The 14,629-nt window shown below is 37.4% G+C and overlaps 1 protein-coding gene across 1 annotated transcript in view; it reads right to left on the reverse strand.

The window, feature by feature from the left end:
* Window positions 1–9,206, reverse strand: part of ank2b (ankyrin 2b, neuronal) — a 76,458-nt gene extending 67,252 nt beyond the window's left edge. Inside the window, 6 exon segments of the mRNA XM_055056389.1 lie at window positions 408–506; window positions 605–802; window positions 1,467–1,565; window positions 2,313–2,411; window positions 2,911–3,009; window positions 9,171–9,206. Of these exon segments, the coding sequence (XP_054912364.1) occupies window positions 408–506; window positions 605–802; window positions 1,467–1,565; window positions 2,313–2,411; window positions 2,911–3,009; window positions 9,171–9,194 (618 nt within the window). The 5' untranslated portion in view covers window positions 9,195–9,206.
* Window positions 9,207–14,629: the final 5,423 nt, after the last annotated feature.

Consider the following 14,629-nt stretch of genomic DNA (forward strand, 5'->3'; position numbering starts at 1 on the left):
TTTGTGAAATAAACCAATGTTGATATTGCCAGAAAAAAAACACTACATTCTGACCACAAAATCTTTTCATCGAAAAACAAGTCTTTTCAAAACTGGTGTGTTTCCAGAAAGCACATTTAATTTTGAACCGTTGATTTGCGCCTTTATCTGGTGAATGTAAATCCAGCTGTCTCACACAGTGACGTTTCCTCGCCTCCTAATATAAACAAATAATCATCTTTACTGTGTCCTAGATTTTCAGATATCTACAGCTCTTGACTATGAAACTGTCTGTTGTAACAGTTTCATGGCTAAGTTAGTTAAGAACATACTGCCTACTTATTTACAACTGCAAGCTGGCTGTGAAACCTGAAAATTAATATCACTAGAAATGAGTTAATGTATAAAATGGATGTTGTTTAAGTCACCTCTGTAATTGCCTGGATTGACGCTCCATATTTCACCAGCAGCTCCATGACTTTTACCCGGTTCTTTTTACAGGCTATATGCAGTGGAGTGAAGCCGTTCTGTGAAGGAAGTGTGACAAGCAACAGCACATCCAACCATAAGGAACATTGTGAATCTGATACTTGCTGAATCTTTCCTCTCTGTCTTTCTAACGTACCAGAGCCCTGGCGTTAGGGTTGGCTCTTTTATCCAGCAGCAGTTTGGTGACTCTGTAGTGACCACAGTGAGCTGCCACATGCAACGCTGTCAGGTAGTCCAGTGTGACGTCATCAACGGGAGCCTTGTGCTGCAGAAGGTGTTTGACGCATTCGACGTGGTCTCCTTGTGCCGCCATATGCAGTGGGGACAGCCCATTCTGAACAAGTGATCCAATAGAAAAGGAATGTCATAAGATGAATCGTTTCTCAGCAGCAGAGAGTCCAGACCTTCTGGATGGAGCAAAGCATAGAACCAGGGCAGCTTCTGCTATCAAGCTTCATCAACATAAAGCATGAGCAATAACTCATCACTGCTTTGATGACTTTAAGATCTTCAATTGAATTTTACTCTTGTATTGTGGAGATTATTGCCACCTAGTACTGTGACTTGGGTAATACAGCAATGTTGATCCTTTTTAAATAGAAGATTGAAATGTCTGTTCCACAGTGGGTAAATTTAACACTTGTTTCCATCTCCCCTTAAGGATACCAACTATTTTTCGGAAAAGCCAAAAGGCGGTGAGTTAGATGCTCTTTAGTCATGCATATATACTTTTTTGGGAAATTGAGAAAGTTATTTTGAATTTTGCTGTTTGTGCATCCAGAAAGGTTTCCCTAAGGTGGTTCTGTCTGATGAGGACATTTAATATTTCATAAGAAGGAATGAACCTGAGAAGCTGGAGTGAAGAAGCTCTCCCGCTCCACAACAGCTTTGTGGCTTTTTATCATTTTTCATTCCATCCCAAAGACTTTGTTTGGACAATTCTGGGTTGTGTGATCAGAACAGACCTGACAGATAAGCATAAATTCAGTGTGGCTCACCTTGGTCCTGGCCAGTAAAGGGGCTCCTCTCTCCAGCAGCAGCTCCACGGCTGTCTCATGTCCACTTCGAGCTGCACAGTGGAGGGGGGTCAGACCATCCTGCATCACACATTGGATAGAAATGTCTCAGTGTGACACACTAATGTGTAACCACATAAAAATATTTCTGTTTATTCAAAGACACAAAAGTACAGCAAAAAGTCATTTTGGAAATGACTATTTAAGTTGTAGTTCTACCGCTGTGCTGGGCGGTGCTCTGTAAGACAGTCTAGTGAGGTCAAAGGTTGTCCCTCTCCAACATGGCAGAAGCCAGGCATTGATCAACTTTGACAATTGTCTGTCTCATCATTTCCCTGTTTTTTACAGGAACATTTAAGGGATGTTAGCTTAGGTTAATCAACTCAGTTCATCTACGGATAATGACTTAACCTAAAACAGCTGCTATAAAATTGTCAGCTGGTTGAGTTCAGATGCTGCCAGAGACTGCATGATGTTTCTACATGTTACAAACCAAAAGGAGCTAATAACATCGTTGGACGCCAGCTATCTGGCATCCAACCAAACATCAGCTGGGTTAAGACTCTAAATTTAATCCACTGCTGTCCTGCTAAACTGAAACCCCCCCCCAACACTTTTCACATCTGCTTTAAATACCAAACATTAATATCACGGTTTGTTTACTACGGCTAAAATCTTACTGGTATTCCCTGGAAATCTCAGAGAAGGAATGAACCTGAGAAGCTGGACAGCAGTAAGGAAAAGATGTTGATCTAAAGAGCTTCCTGACTGATGATACAGTCAGGAAGAAAACTATTTTGTCTGTGGTTCTGTGTCTGTGGTACCAACCCGTGTTTTTGCATCAATCTGAGAGCCCCGATCCAGCAACAGACGAACCATGTTGGTGTTGCCACGTTTAGACGCCACATGTAAAGGAGTTATTCCGTTCTGCAGAAGAGAGGACGGGTTTGAGAAGGAGAATCTGACACAAAGATTAAGGGCTTAAAGGTGCAGAAAATGTTCTAATTTTATTATCAAACTGTGTTGAAATAAAATGAACTAAAATCTAAACTTTTTAATTAACACAGAAATGTAGCCTTAATAGATAGTATGTTTTGTAGTCGCTTAAATGTTGTCAATATTTAAACGGTACTTTGAATCTGATAAATGAACCTCAACAGAAAGCATTTTTATTAAATAGAACTATTTGTTGTATATAAAGTAAACCTAATCTGAGTATATCTATGACCATGCTGCCATGGTATGGATTTTATTATATTTCAATGTCATTTCATATTAATTGGACCTGCTTGTCTCCATTGAAATGAAATTAGATTTTTGTGTGATGTACAGTATGTGAATTGATACCAAACTAAAATGATTTTCAAAGTTCCAAACTGTTTGTGTAAAATTACAGTGCACATTTGTTTGAGTAAAAAGATCTCACCCTGGCTGTGAAATCCACGGCCGCTCCACGGTTGAGTAGGAGAGTGGCCACATTGACATTTCCATAGTGGGCAGCAATGTGCAGTGGGGTAAATCCACTCTGGGACACAGACATGAAACAATAGAAAAAGACAAAAAGGAGAACTAAAGTAAGCATCAGTTCCACATCCAGGTCCTGCAATATTGACCCTGAGTAGCTTCAGGCTTCCCAGCATGCAGTGGTCACTTCAAGCATCAGTTATGAACAAAGAGTAAACTGGAAAAAAATTTGTACACATACATGTAACATCCAAATAATTTGGAAAGACAAACTCATTTTTCATGCAATCAGGTGAACATTATAGAAATGAAGAACTCCTCCTTTCAAAAACCAAACAGATTGTCATCCAGACTGAGGTGAAGATGGACAAAAACATTATCTAGTCAAAATTAAAAGCAGCTAATAATGAAACTCAATTGATGGTACAAGGCAAAATTGATGTTTCCCATTAACACCAGTGCACTATGTTGACAGTACATCATAGAGTCATTAGAGCTAGCAATGAAAAAATATATGGGGAAAGTTAGAGATTGCAGAGCAGGTTGGAGGAGTTGTGAAATTCTTGCCTTACCTTGCCATTCTGTAAGTGTTGGTCCGATTTAATGTGAAAAAGTTGTTTACAAGAGTGTGGAGAAAACAGTGACTAACAAGATGGTTTCAAACATTACACAGTTAAAAGCGCGAATGGTGCAAATTAAAGATCGGTGGATGCATCATGCTCCGCAGTGCAAAATAAATGAAGCCGGGTATTTACATACACTGGATACATTTAGATAGTCTCGTCAGTTGGGGTTATCAACTTGACAAGTTCTATTAGATAAATTCCAGAACGAGAGATTATTACATTCTTCAAGGTCAAAATTTACATGGACTAAGACTACTGTGCCTCCAAATTGTTAATGCAAACCTGGATGATGATGTTATTTATTTCTCCCAAAAGTTCCAATTAGAAAGTTTTATTTGCCATGAATAAATGAAAGTTTTGGCGCTGTGATCCCAGCAGTTGACTTCTTGTAAACGTGAATAACAATAAGCCTGGATAAGCAGCTCAGGATGAGGACCAGAGACGTCTCCGTCCCCCGAGGCCGGGACACTGACGAGAGGATGAAAGCCTGAATGAGGCGGCAGAACAAGAGTGGAGAAGGCATGGAGTTGGGTTGAAGTTCAACTGGCGAGCAGAAAGAACCACGGATGGAGGGCCTTCTGACTGGACACTTGCTTGATGACTGGTTACAAGGAGCCATGGTCAGCTACTGATAGGCTGTGGTAGAAGCGTATAATGCAGTGACTGGATGATGATGCAGGTGAGGCTGAAGAGAGACTTCCAGTTTGAATTTCTGCCTAGGCTTCATTTCATAAAATTATATTTCAGCGGAAAATCAATTTTAAACAATGTATGTAAGAATAAACAGCCTGGGGTCGTTCACAAAAAGGAGATGAGTTCTGTTCCACAGATGAAAGATTCTGGTGGGAAATGCATGAACCAACTCCAGAACAAAAGCTAGTAAAAATGCCATTGAGATTGTTGAGGGTGACCTGCAGCAACCTCAGCTGAAATGTCACTCAGACAGGAAGAAGTCATTGCTCAAAAAGCAGCATAAAAAGCAAGATTTGCAAATGAACTCAGAGATAAACCTTTAGTTTCATCAGACCACAAGACATGTCTTGAAAACATAAGTTGAAGTGTTTTAGCAAAAGTTCAATTTGGAAGAAAAAATAGGAGGGATTGGAAATTGAACAATATAGATGCCCAATGAAGAAGATTATATGGAAATACTTACACAACATCTGAAGATATCAGCCAGGAAGTTAAAGGTTAGATGTGTCTTCCAATTGGATAGTGACTCTGACCATTTAGCCAAATGTAAAGAACTTTAAAATTGGTATTATTTCTGGAATTTAGCAAACAGATAGGATTTCAGGAAAAATGTATTGATGATGTTGCTGTTGTACGCAGTGTATGTAAATATCAGGTTTTAAAGGGATCCACAATTAGTTGTAACAATAGACTTTATTTTTAAAACATTTATTTTAGATGTTAAGTCAATACAGTAAAAACACTATTGACTGTTTATTCTAAATTTTAATAAAATATTGTCACATGGATGTTGCCATATTGTTTACGCTGGGTAAATGATGTACACTAGGTCCAATTTTGTGAGCTCCATCCGGCCAAAACAGCAACAAGTAACATTGTTAAGCCTTTTCAATTTAAACCAGAGCGCATTGAAATTCATGGGAATGAAGAGGAAAAGAGTGAGGCAGAAAAACTGGTGTTAGTGGTGCTGCTGCTTTAGCTTCATAAATGAAACAACGAATGACATGTACCTCAGACTGTGTGCTCCAGTAAGTGGTACTAAGTAACTTGTCTGTGTTGAATCCGGTCTTCAGTCCAGTACCACCTGTTTAGGCTCTGGTCTTTGGTTCTGTGTTGGGTTTGTGTTTTCATATTCAGTACTGGTTGCAGTGGTAATGGCTTCTTTATTGTTGAAAGGAGCTTCCAGCGCTGCTTGTCTCTTAAATGTTTCTCCCAGCAGTTTTGTCTTGTTAGCCGGTGCCAGGGTTTAGGCATTTTGTGAATAAAACTGTCAGCATGACATATGTTTTTATCTTGCAAAGGCAACAACCACCTGTTAAATTTTTCATCAATTTTGCTTGTACAAATGATTCAAACTCTTCAGGACAGAAATGTTGAAAGCACAAATACAAGTCCTTTGGAAGTTGTGCTCTTCTTTTTTTCTTTATGTGGGAAGCGGTCCAGACTCGCCTCACTATTTTATGTTTATTTTTCATTACAGCCAACAGTGATGCTGTGAATTTGAATTTACACCAATCATAAACATAGTGATAAAAATAACTGCAGTAAACTTCCGGTGTTTACTCTGTGCATTCCAGTCCAGACCAGGTCACAGGTGAAACACTGGTGACCTCCACGTTTAAAAATAGAATAAAAAATATAAATATTTTCTGGTAATTGTCAGTTTTGACACGTCATCAATAGCACTTTTTTAGCTAGCAGCAAAATTGCAACATATTTAGTCCAACATGTTCAACTAATTGTGGATCCATTTAAGTGGAAATGCTTTTTGCACATTAAGTGTCACATGCCTCCTATTCAGAAAACAATAACAGCTGATGTTATTTTCTCATTTTCTTTCAAAAGTATACATTTTCAAAGAGGTTCTATCAGTAATATTTTAAATATGAATGACCAGGACTGCCAATATGAATGTTGCTGTGCATTAATCTGTGAAAAAGAATTTTCAGATTGCAGTGATGGAGAACAAAGAATAGTTTTACATCCTGTTTAATGAACTACATTTTTAAGCTTTCAATGATACATTACCAATCTCTTGTTATTATGCTTTCAATTTGATGATGATGTTAGGCCTATATGAGTATAAAATGTACTCAGCTGGAAAGAACAAACTGGGAGATTAAAATAACTTCCACATGAAAAAATGAACAGACTCAATCCATTGTAGAGAGATAATGAGAATAGCAAAATGCTAACAGGTCTTTAACTCGGCTGTCCTTTCCAGGGACATCTGAAGTGGGACATGTTGCTCACAGATTTCCCAGAGACATCATCATAGACTTTATGCTACAAGAACAGCAACCTGAAAAATCCCACTGTTACCATGGAAACCAGCAACTAAGTTTGGCTTTAGAATAAGGCAACTATTTGCATAATTCATTTGTGTTTAATTTAATAAATCTGAGTGTGATGTAATTATTTAATGAACAACCAAAGTCAAGTTTTTGTGAACTAGAAACTACCTAAAAATGCCTGATTGAAACAGTTTCTGCCCACTGCTTGTTTTATGTTTTTCTGCTCAAACTTTGGCAAAAATATGAAAAGCAGTAATAATTTGTTCAATTTTGAATAGAACATTTGCAAGGCTACATCATCAGGCAGAGTGGAGCGGTTATAAATGTAATTTAAATTAAATTGAATTATATCATAAACGTCCAAATTTCATACTACAAATAAGCAAAGAGGTATAACAATTAAAAAATATATATCATTGATTAAAAATGAGCATACAAGTCACTCATGGTGATATTTTATGTAAATGAAAATGCTAAAACTAGTCAATTAGTGCTCTACTGCACTGAAATAGCCTCATACTTGATGACCTGGTGTCATCAAGTAATCAATTGACATTATTTATCTCACCAACATATGTTATAGTGAAAAGACTAAAGTTCTGCATTGGAATGAAAGACATAGAATAATATAAGAATAATATAAGATATAAAATATAGAATATTAATATAACTATTTCAAATTACAAGTTGCTTTCCCACATCTCAAAAATGATTTTCCTCAAACTTGGAGTGGACCTTCAAGTACCAAGGCAGTCCAGTTTTCACTTTAAAGATCTTAAAAAATTTTGGTAACCAATAAAAAAGTGGTTTAATAAATTCCTGCTGGCAGCACAATGCATTGTGGGATATTTTTCTGACCAATCCTTACTGTCACAATGTCCTAAAAAATCAATTATTGCAACCCATAAACACAATGAATTCATGTTGTGCAATTTAAGTATTAACTTTGTAGATTATTTGTAATAGATTTTTTTAGCTGTACATAAGCAAAACATGTAAACATAAACTAAAAAAATCATGTTCTTGACTTGTGCTAGATGGAAATTCCCTTTACTTCAAATGACACTCTGGTGCCTCTGGTGGCTTATGGGTAATATTTGAGGTTTTGAATTATGGAATGAAATAAAGACAACAAAATTTTCTTTTGTTGTGTGAATGAACTTAAGTTCATTTTAATTTTATGTCAAGAAAAAATAATGTTTTATGTAAATGAATGTTTTTCTTTAATTTTGTTACTGTGTAAGTATGAGAGAGCCTGTAACTGTGAGTGACTGATAAAGAACTAGAAGTTGTGGTTGGAATCATTGTCAGCTCTCATTTCCTGCTGTAGATGTCGGGTCTGGGTTTCCAAATCTTTACTAAAATCCTTGTTTCCAATGAGGTGAAGGGCAGCTGCATGACAAAGGATAAAGCTGTTATCCACCTAGTAATGGAGATAAGTTCAGACTTTGGGTGTGTGCTTTTTCTGCTGTGACAATATAAACATGTGATCCACTGTGCTCAGTGAGATGAGTCTTGAAATGCTTTTGTCTGAAGAAAAATAAAGACAATGATGAATATTTCTCTAATTATTGGAACAAACTCTGATAAACTTTGATAACTGACATTTCCACAACAAAAGATAGGCTCTTGGTACTTCATTTATTTTTGGAAAAAAAGTATCAATGACTTGTATTTTGAATAAATATTTGTTACCTCAATACGAAATATATTTGTGTGAAAATACTAACTTGAATATTTTTCGTCGATTTCACAGATTCAATTATGTTAAATTTACTTCACCACAGAATCATTTTTCTTTGTGTGCTCTATGGAAATCCTCACGCTTAATCTCTGATAATTGTGGAAAAACTGTTGCTGGAATGTTTCACAGAATGGAAAGTAAAGAATGCAGGTGTAATTCTGAGCTAGCTGCATCCCTCAGCAGACCGGAGAAACTGACCCTTCACTCTTCATTTTAACACCAAGTTAAAATGATGTTTCACCAAACCCTACTGGGAAATAAAGTTTGAATTTAAAATTTCAGTTTCATTTTGGCAGCCTTGGTCATCCATTAAAGCACTTGTGTTATATTATTACATCAGTCATGCGTCAGTACATTGCTTCTACTTTAAGTTTTTAGCAACTAGTTAAGAGTGCAACAAGGGAGACCATGCAACACCAACAGAAACAAACATTATTGCTTCATATAACAGAATAACAGACAACTTTCTCAGGAAGGCATCAGCACAATATGCATCAAATTAGGGCATCACATCAATTCATTATGTTACTCAGAGATGCTTATGATATTTAAAAAAGGCACTGAGGATTCCAGATGGAAAAATGAATTTCTCAGGGGAATAAACATAAGAAAGGAAAATAAAAAATTATGTTACATTAATGCAACGTAATGAAATTTATGGACTGTGCAGGGGACAGCAACTTTAGCCATTCCTGTCAGCCATACATGGTGGAATCTGAATAAACTGTACCAAATCAACTGAAACAGAGAAAGTATAAAATGACCCAAATGATGGTTACTTTGCAAGACTAGGTACGGCGGTGGACAGAAGAAAAAGGGATGATAAAGAACCAAATGTGTGTGAATTAAAGGGGGATGTGTATACCTCAGTAGTCCTATTGACCATCATCTGTTGCAGAGGGAATGAGGGAGGGAAAGACCAGTTCAGTTAGCTTTGTTTCACACATAACTCCACTGTAGTCCATGCACAGCAGAGGAGGCTGTGCAGCCATATTGTAATGTGGACAGTGACGTGGCTAGAGTGGCTCATTTTATTCCCTGTCTCACATACATCCTGTGATTTGTCTTTGAAATCGATTGACATTATTTATCTCACCAACATATGTTATAGTGAAAAGACTAAAGTTCTGCATTGGAATGAAAGACATAGAATAATATAAGAATAATATAAGATATAAAATATAGAATATTAATATAACTATTTCAAATTACAAGTTGCTTTCCCACATCTCAAAAATGATTTTCCTCAAACTTGGAGTGGACCTTCAAGTACCAAGGCAGTCCAGTTGTAGCTTTGTTTAATGTGCTATTAGCAAAGCTAATGTTTTGTTTAGCATTTTTGCTAACTTTAAAAAGATCTAGTACTCTTAACTTCCCCTAAATCAATATTTCTGAATACATTTGAAAGTGCTAATTTACTTAGTTTTGCAAACTTTCAGTTAAAGTGTTGCTTATCAACTGTTAAGAATTTTTAAATTCTTTATATTCATGATCTTATATTAAAGCAGGTGAAGATTGTCTATGCAGCAGTTCCTACCAGGTTAGAGGTCAATTCATTATACCCTGGCTCCTGGAATATTTAACCTATTGACCCTTTGCATGTGACATTACACTCTTCAGCCCACTGCGCCATGACTGTGGTCAAAACAATCTTTGCACTGTCAGAAAAAAAACACACATCTGTAATTTAATATTGCATTTTTGTTGATTTCACTGTAAAAATTGTCATAGGATGGAAAGTATTGAGACCCCTTTAAATGTTTCACTCTTTGTTTCATTGAAACCACTTGATAAATCAAAAAGTTCACATCTTCACAGAGAAAAACAAAAATGTAGACATTATTGCAAATTAATTAAAAACTAAACTGAAATATCACATGGTCATAAGTATTCAGACCCTTTACTCAGTAGTGATCGGAAGCACCCCTATCCACACCTGGATTTGGGATCCTCTGCCATTCTTTCTTCAGATCTTCCCCAGTTCCATCAGGTTGGATGATGATCGTTGATGGAGCCATTTTCAGGTCTCTCCTTAATTAGGTTTAGGTTAGGGCTCCGTCTGGGCCAGTCCAGTATGTTCAGAGATGTTCCGAAGCCACTCCTTTGTTATTTTAGCTGTGTGCTTCGGGTCATTATCTTGTTGGAAAGTGAACCTTTGACCCATTTGAGGTCCTGAGCTCTGGAAGAGGTTTTCTTCCAGGATATCTCTGTATTTGGCCACATTCATCTTTGCTTCAACTGTAACAGATCATCCTGTCCCTGCAGCTGTTGGGATTGTATTGGGCAGGTGATGAGCAGTGCCTGGTTTCCTCCACACATATTGCTTAAAATGAACGCCGAGGGCGTGCTGTGGTGGCGTTGGGGTTTAGCACGGCCCACATTTGGAGGTCTTAGTCCTCGACGTGGCCGTCGCAGGTTTGACTCCTGAACCCGGCGACATTTGCTGGATGTCTTCCCCTCTCTCCTTACCCTCTGTACTGTCAGTCTACTTTCAAATAAGGTCCACTAGAGCCAACAAAAACCTTGGAGAAAGAAATATAAAATATATATATATTAACACCAAAAAATTCTATCTTTGTCTCATCAGTCCAGAAAATCTTATTTCTCATAGTCTGGAGTCTTTCATGAGTTTTTTGGCAAACTCTATGCAGGCCTTCCTATGTCTTGGCTTCCGTCGAGCCATGAAGCCCCGACTGAGAGCTGGAGTGATTGTTGACCATCTTCCTACTGCATCTCTGGAGCTCAGCAGTGATCTTTGGATTCTTCTTTATCTCGCTCACCAAGGCTCTTCTCCCACGATTGCTCCGTTTAGCTGGACAGCCAGGTTGAGGAAGAGTTCTGCTCGTCCCAAACTTCTTCCATTAAGGATAATGGAGGCCACTGTGCCCTCAGGAACCTTGAGGGCTGCAAAGATTCTTTAGTGACCTTAGCCTGATCCAGTCTGATCCAGTCCTGTCTGAGCTCCTTGGGTAGTTTCTTCCACCTCCTGATTCTCATTCTCCTGCGCTGTGAGCTGTGAGGTCTTATATTGACAGGTGTGTGCTTTTCCTAATCAAGTCCATTCAGATGAATTAAACAGCTGGACTCCAATGAAGGAGTAAAGCCATCTCAAGGAGGATCAGAAGAACTGAACAGCATGAGTTCAAGATGAGTGTCACAGCAAAGGGTCTGAAAACTTACGACCATGTGATGTTTCACTTTTTCCTTTTTAATAAATTTGCAAAAATGTCTACATTTTTGTTTTTTTCTGTGACGATGGGATGCTGAGTGTACACACATGAGCAATAATGTCAACTTTTTGGATTTTAGCTAATTGATTAACAAGAAGTGAAAAATATAAAGAGGGTTGAATACTTTCTGTACCCACTGTAAAACCTGCAGTATGAATTCAGGCAAAAATCAGTAATTTGATCAACATGTCAAGAGGGAGGAGGCATGGGTCAATTTCTAAGCTAGCTATTTTCAACTTTTGTAAATATCGCCGTCTATAAGCCCCTACCAGGTGGGCTATGTTTACAGACAAATTAGCTTGACTTGAATAAACTGGAAAAAACAACTTGGAAAAACAATTTCAGTTGCTCTATTCAATACTCTCATCCCTCACTTCCAACGTGTACATCATGGCCCCTCGAATAATTAAGTGATGTCGATGCAGAGAGTCAATATGTTCCAGCAAAGACAGCTGTCAGCTCCTCTGAAGTATTGTATAAACTCCTGAAAGTATTTTGTCAGGAAAAAGCTGTAAGGAGAGGAAGTATTGTGTAAGCTCCTAAAGCACGTTGCTTTTTAATAGCTGTATTATTTTTTATGTCGTATACTTGGCCTTACTTTGCAACCTGTTGTACTTAATATTTATATATTTTGTAATCTTTTTGTGAACCTACATGATTTGACTTGCCTCTATATTTGCTGCTGTTTAACCTGAATTTGCCATCTACGATACAATAAATGCTATTTATATTCTATTCTATACTGTGAATTCTCTGTGTTATAAGAGAGAATGTTCACTAAAGTCACTGATCAATTCTGGAAAATCACTGGCTTTATGAAATATTATCACTAAAATGCAACACTGACATCTACAATTAGTGCTGAGTTGCTAAATAAACCTGGCTGGCTGGTATCAGCCTGGCGACTACACTGACTTTAGATAAAAAGGTTCGACAACTTCAAAGTGAGAAGTAATATGTTTTCATGTTTATACATGAAAACATATGATAAAAATGTAATTGAAAATAAATTTCTTCTATAACTGTTTCTACTGGTTGTAGATTAAAACTATAAATATAGGTTTGATTTCAAACTGTAAGACAAAACTATGCTTTTTATGAACTTTTTTCCAAGCAAGTTATTCAATACATGCATATTGTTGGTTTTACATGTTCTCATTTCATTGAATTTGGGCTAAAATAAATACAGAAACAAACCCACTTCAATGAAACATCACATTGATTTTCTTTCAGTATTTTCTATGCTGTGGTCAATATTTCTAAGAGGCTATGAACAAAATAAAAATAAAAAAGATATACATATTTACAAACTAGACAGTTTTTTTAGTAATTTGTTTTCTTTTGTTTTACTTTTTTTGTTAGTTTCTTTTTATTTTTTACCTTTATTAACACTTTAATTGTTAAATGCGTTTTAAAAAAATGAATAAGTATATTAGGATTTTTTGGTAACTGAAGTGAATAGAGTAATTAAAGTTTTTCATTATTACTGTCAATATCTGTAAAGCATTTGTTTTTCAGCAGGAATTTATGAGGTGCTTCAGTGTAGAAAGAGTGAATGGACATCTGGGTACTGATATAAACTGTCTTCTAGCCACGTGACTTAAAACCACAAAACTGTGTCAGACAAAAGTCCTGACTAAAAAGTATGACATTCTCGTTCCGTCAACTGGTAAATAAAGCCCCAATCAACTTCAGCTCGTCTTCCTAACCCCTCCCACCACTAGCTGATGGTCCAAAACATTCATTAGGATCATCTATCCCCAGCTCTTAGCATGCAGCTTCAGATACAACCTGCAGACAGTGGCACACTCCATGCACTGGACATTGCTACACTTAGACATCAGTGCAGCGAGGAAAGGGAGGAAGGGGTGATGAGGGGAAGTGTGTGAAAGGGAGCATTTAAAGAGAGAAAAAGGGAAAGAAGGAGAGACCCGGTTAGTGGCAGGACCAGGAGTGACGTTGCAGGCACAGCGACACTGAATGACAGAAACGGAGGGAGAGATGCATAGAGACTGATGGGAAACCAGACGCTACACACATTTAAGCAGATTTGTGTCCAAAACTATATAACAACAAACTAGAGGTGCTGGCATGAACTAAGTATAGAAACCTTGGGTAAACTATTTAAACATGCTGTGATTAGTATCTGGATAATATGCTAATTTCAAATACATTCTGTTCATGATTCAGCACTTTGTCGTCAGAGAAAGAAATGAATCAGTTCACGTTTGGCCTGGGTTGAACTATTCTGAAAGGAAAAACAAAGGTGCTTGTTTTGATTGCTAAATCTCTTCAATCTGATTCTGTTCTGTGGTTTCAGTTCAGCTCTAGTGACTGAATCAATGCCACTCAAACCCATTGCAGTTGTACGCAACAAGAACCTTTTAGATCACAGCTGTTTTCCCTCTTAGACGGTTTGCAGTGGTGTGGGTACCAACTCATGCAGCAAATATCTTATTTGCAACTCATAGGTGCAAACAGAGCTGACTGTGAGTTTTGACCTATCTGACCCCATTAGAGGTGAGTGTACTTGTTAAAAGACACCTTTAAGTCAAGATCTGTGTGAGTTGTGCAAGCCTCATTATGTAAACTGTAAGGCAATAATATGCTGTGGAAAACTGAAGTATCTCTGAAAGTTCCCAAATGTTTGCCACCAAGTGGAGTTTGTGAGTAGGTGTGAAGTAGGGGATGATGTTTGCATTTCAACCAGCCCCGCTGCTGTTGCTCTCCATAAAGCTAATTCTCAACTGCTCCACTCAGGAACTCTAAAACCTATTTGTTTGTGTCATTTGGTTTGGATGTTATTGGTAGTTTACATCTTTTTAGTAATAGTTTTAGAATCGCAGAATGCTCGACCTACAAATGAAACTTAATTTGTTCATGTTTTTAGCATGCTGAATGATCCACCCATGGATGAAGAGCAAATCAAATATTAATCTGAATCATCAATGTCAGCTTCACTGATAGAAGTACACACTGACACAAGATGTAACCAGATCAGTTTGGGAGAGTTGTGGAAGGCCAAGACTGATCAAAGACAGGCTTGTTTTTTACATTTACGTTCTTATGAAAATATTTTTTTAAGATGAGAGAT

The sequence above is a fragment of the Poeciliopsis prolifica genome, unplaced genomic scaffold, assembly GCF_027474105.1.
Source record: "Poeciliopsis prolifica strain line A6 unplaced genomic scaffold, Auburn_PproV2 SCAFFOLD045, whole genome shotgun sequence".
Taxonomy (NCBI): Eukaryota; Metazoa; Chordata; class Actinopteri; order Cyprinodontiformes; family Poeciliidae; genus Poeciliopsis; species Poeciliopsis prolifica.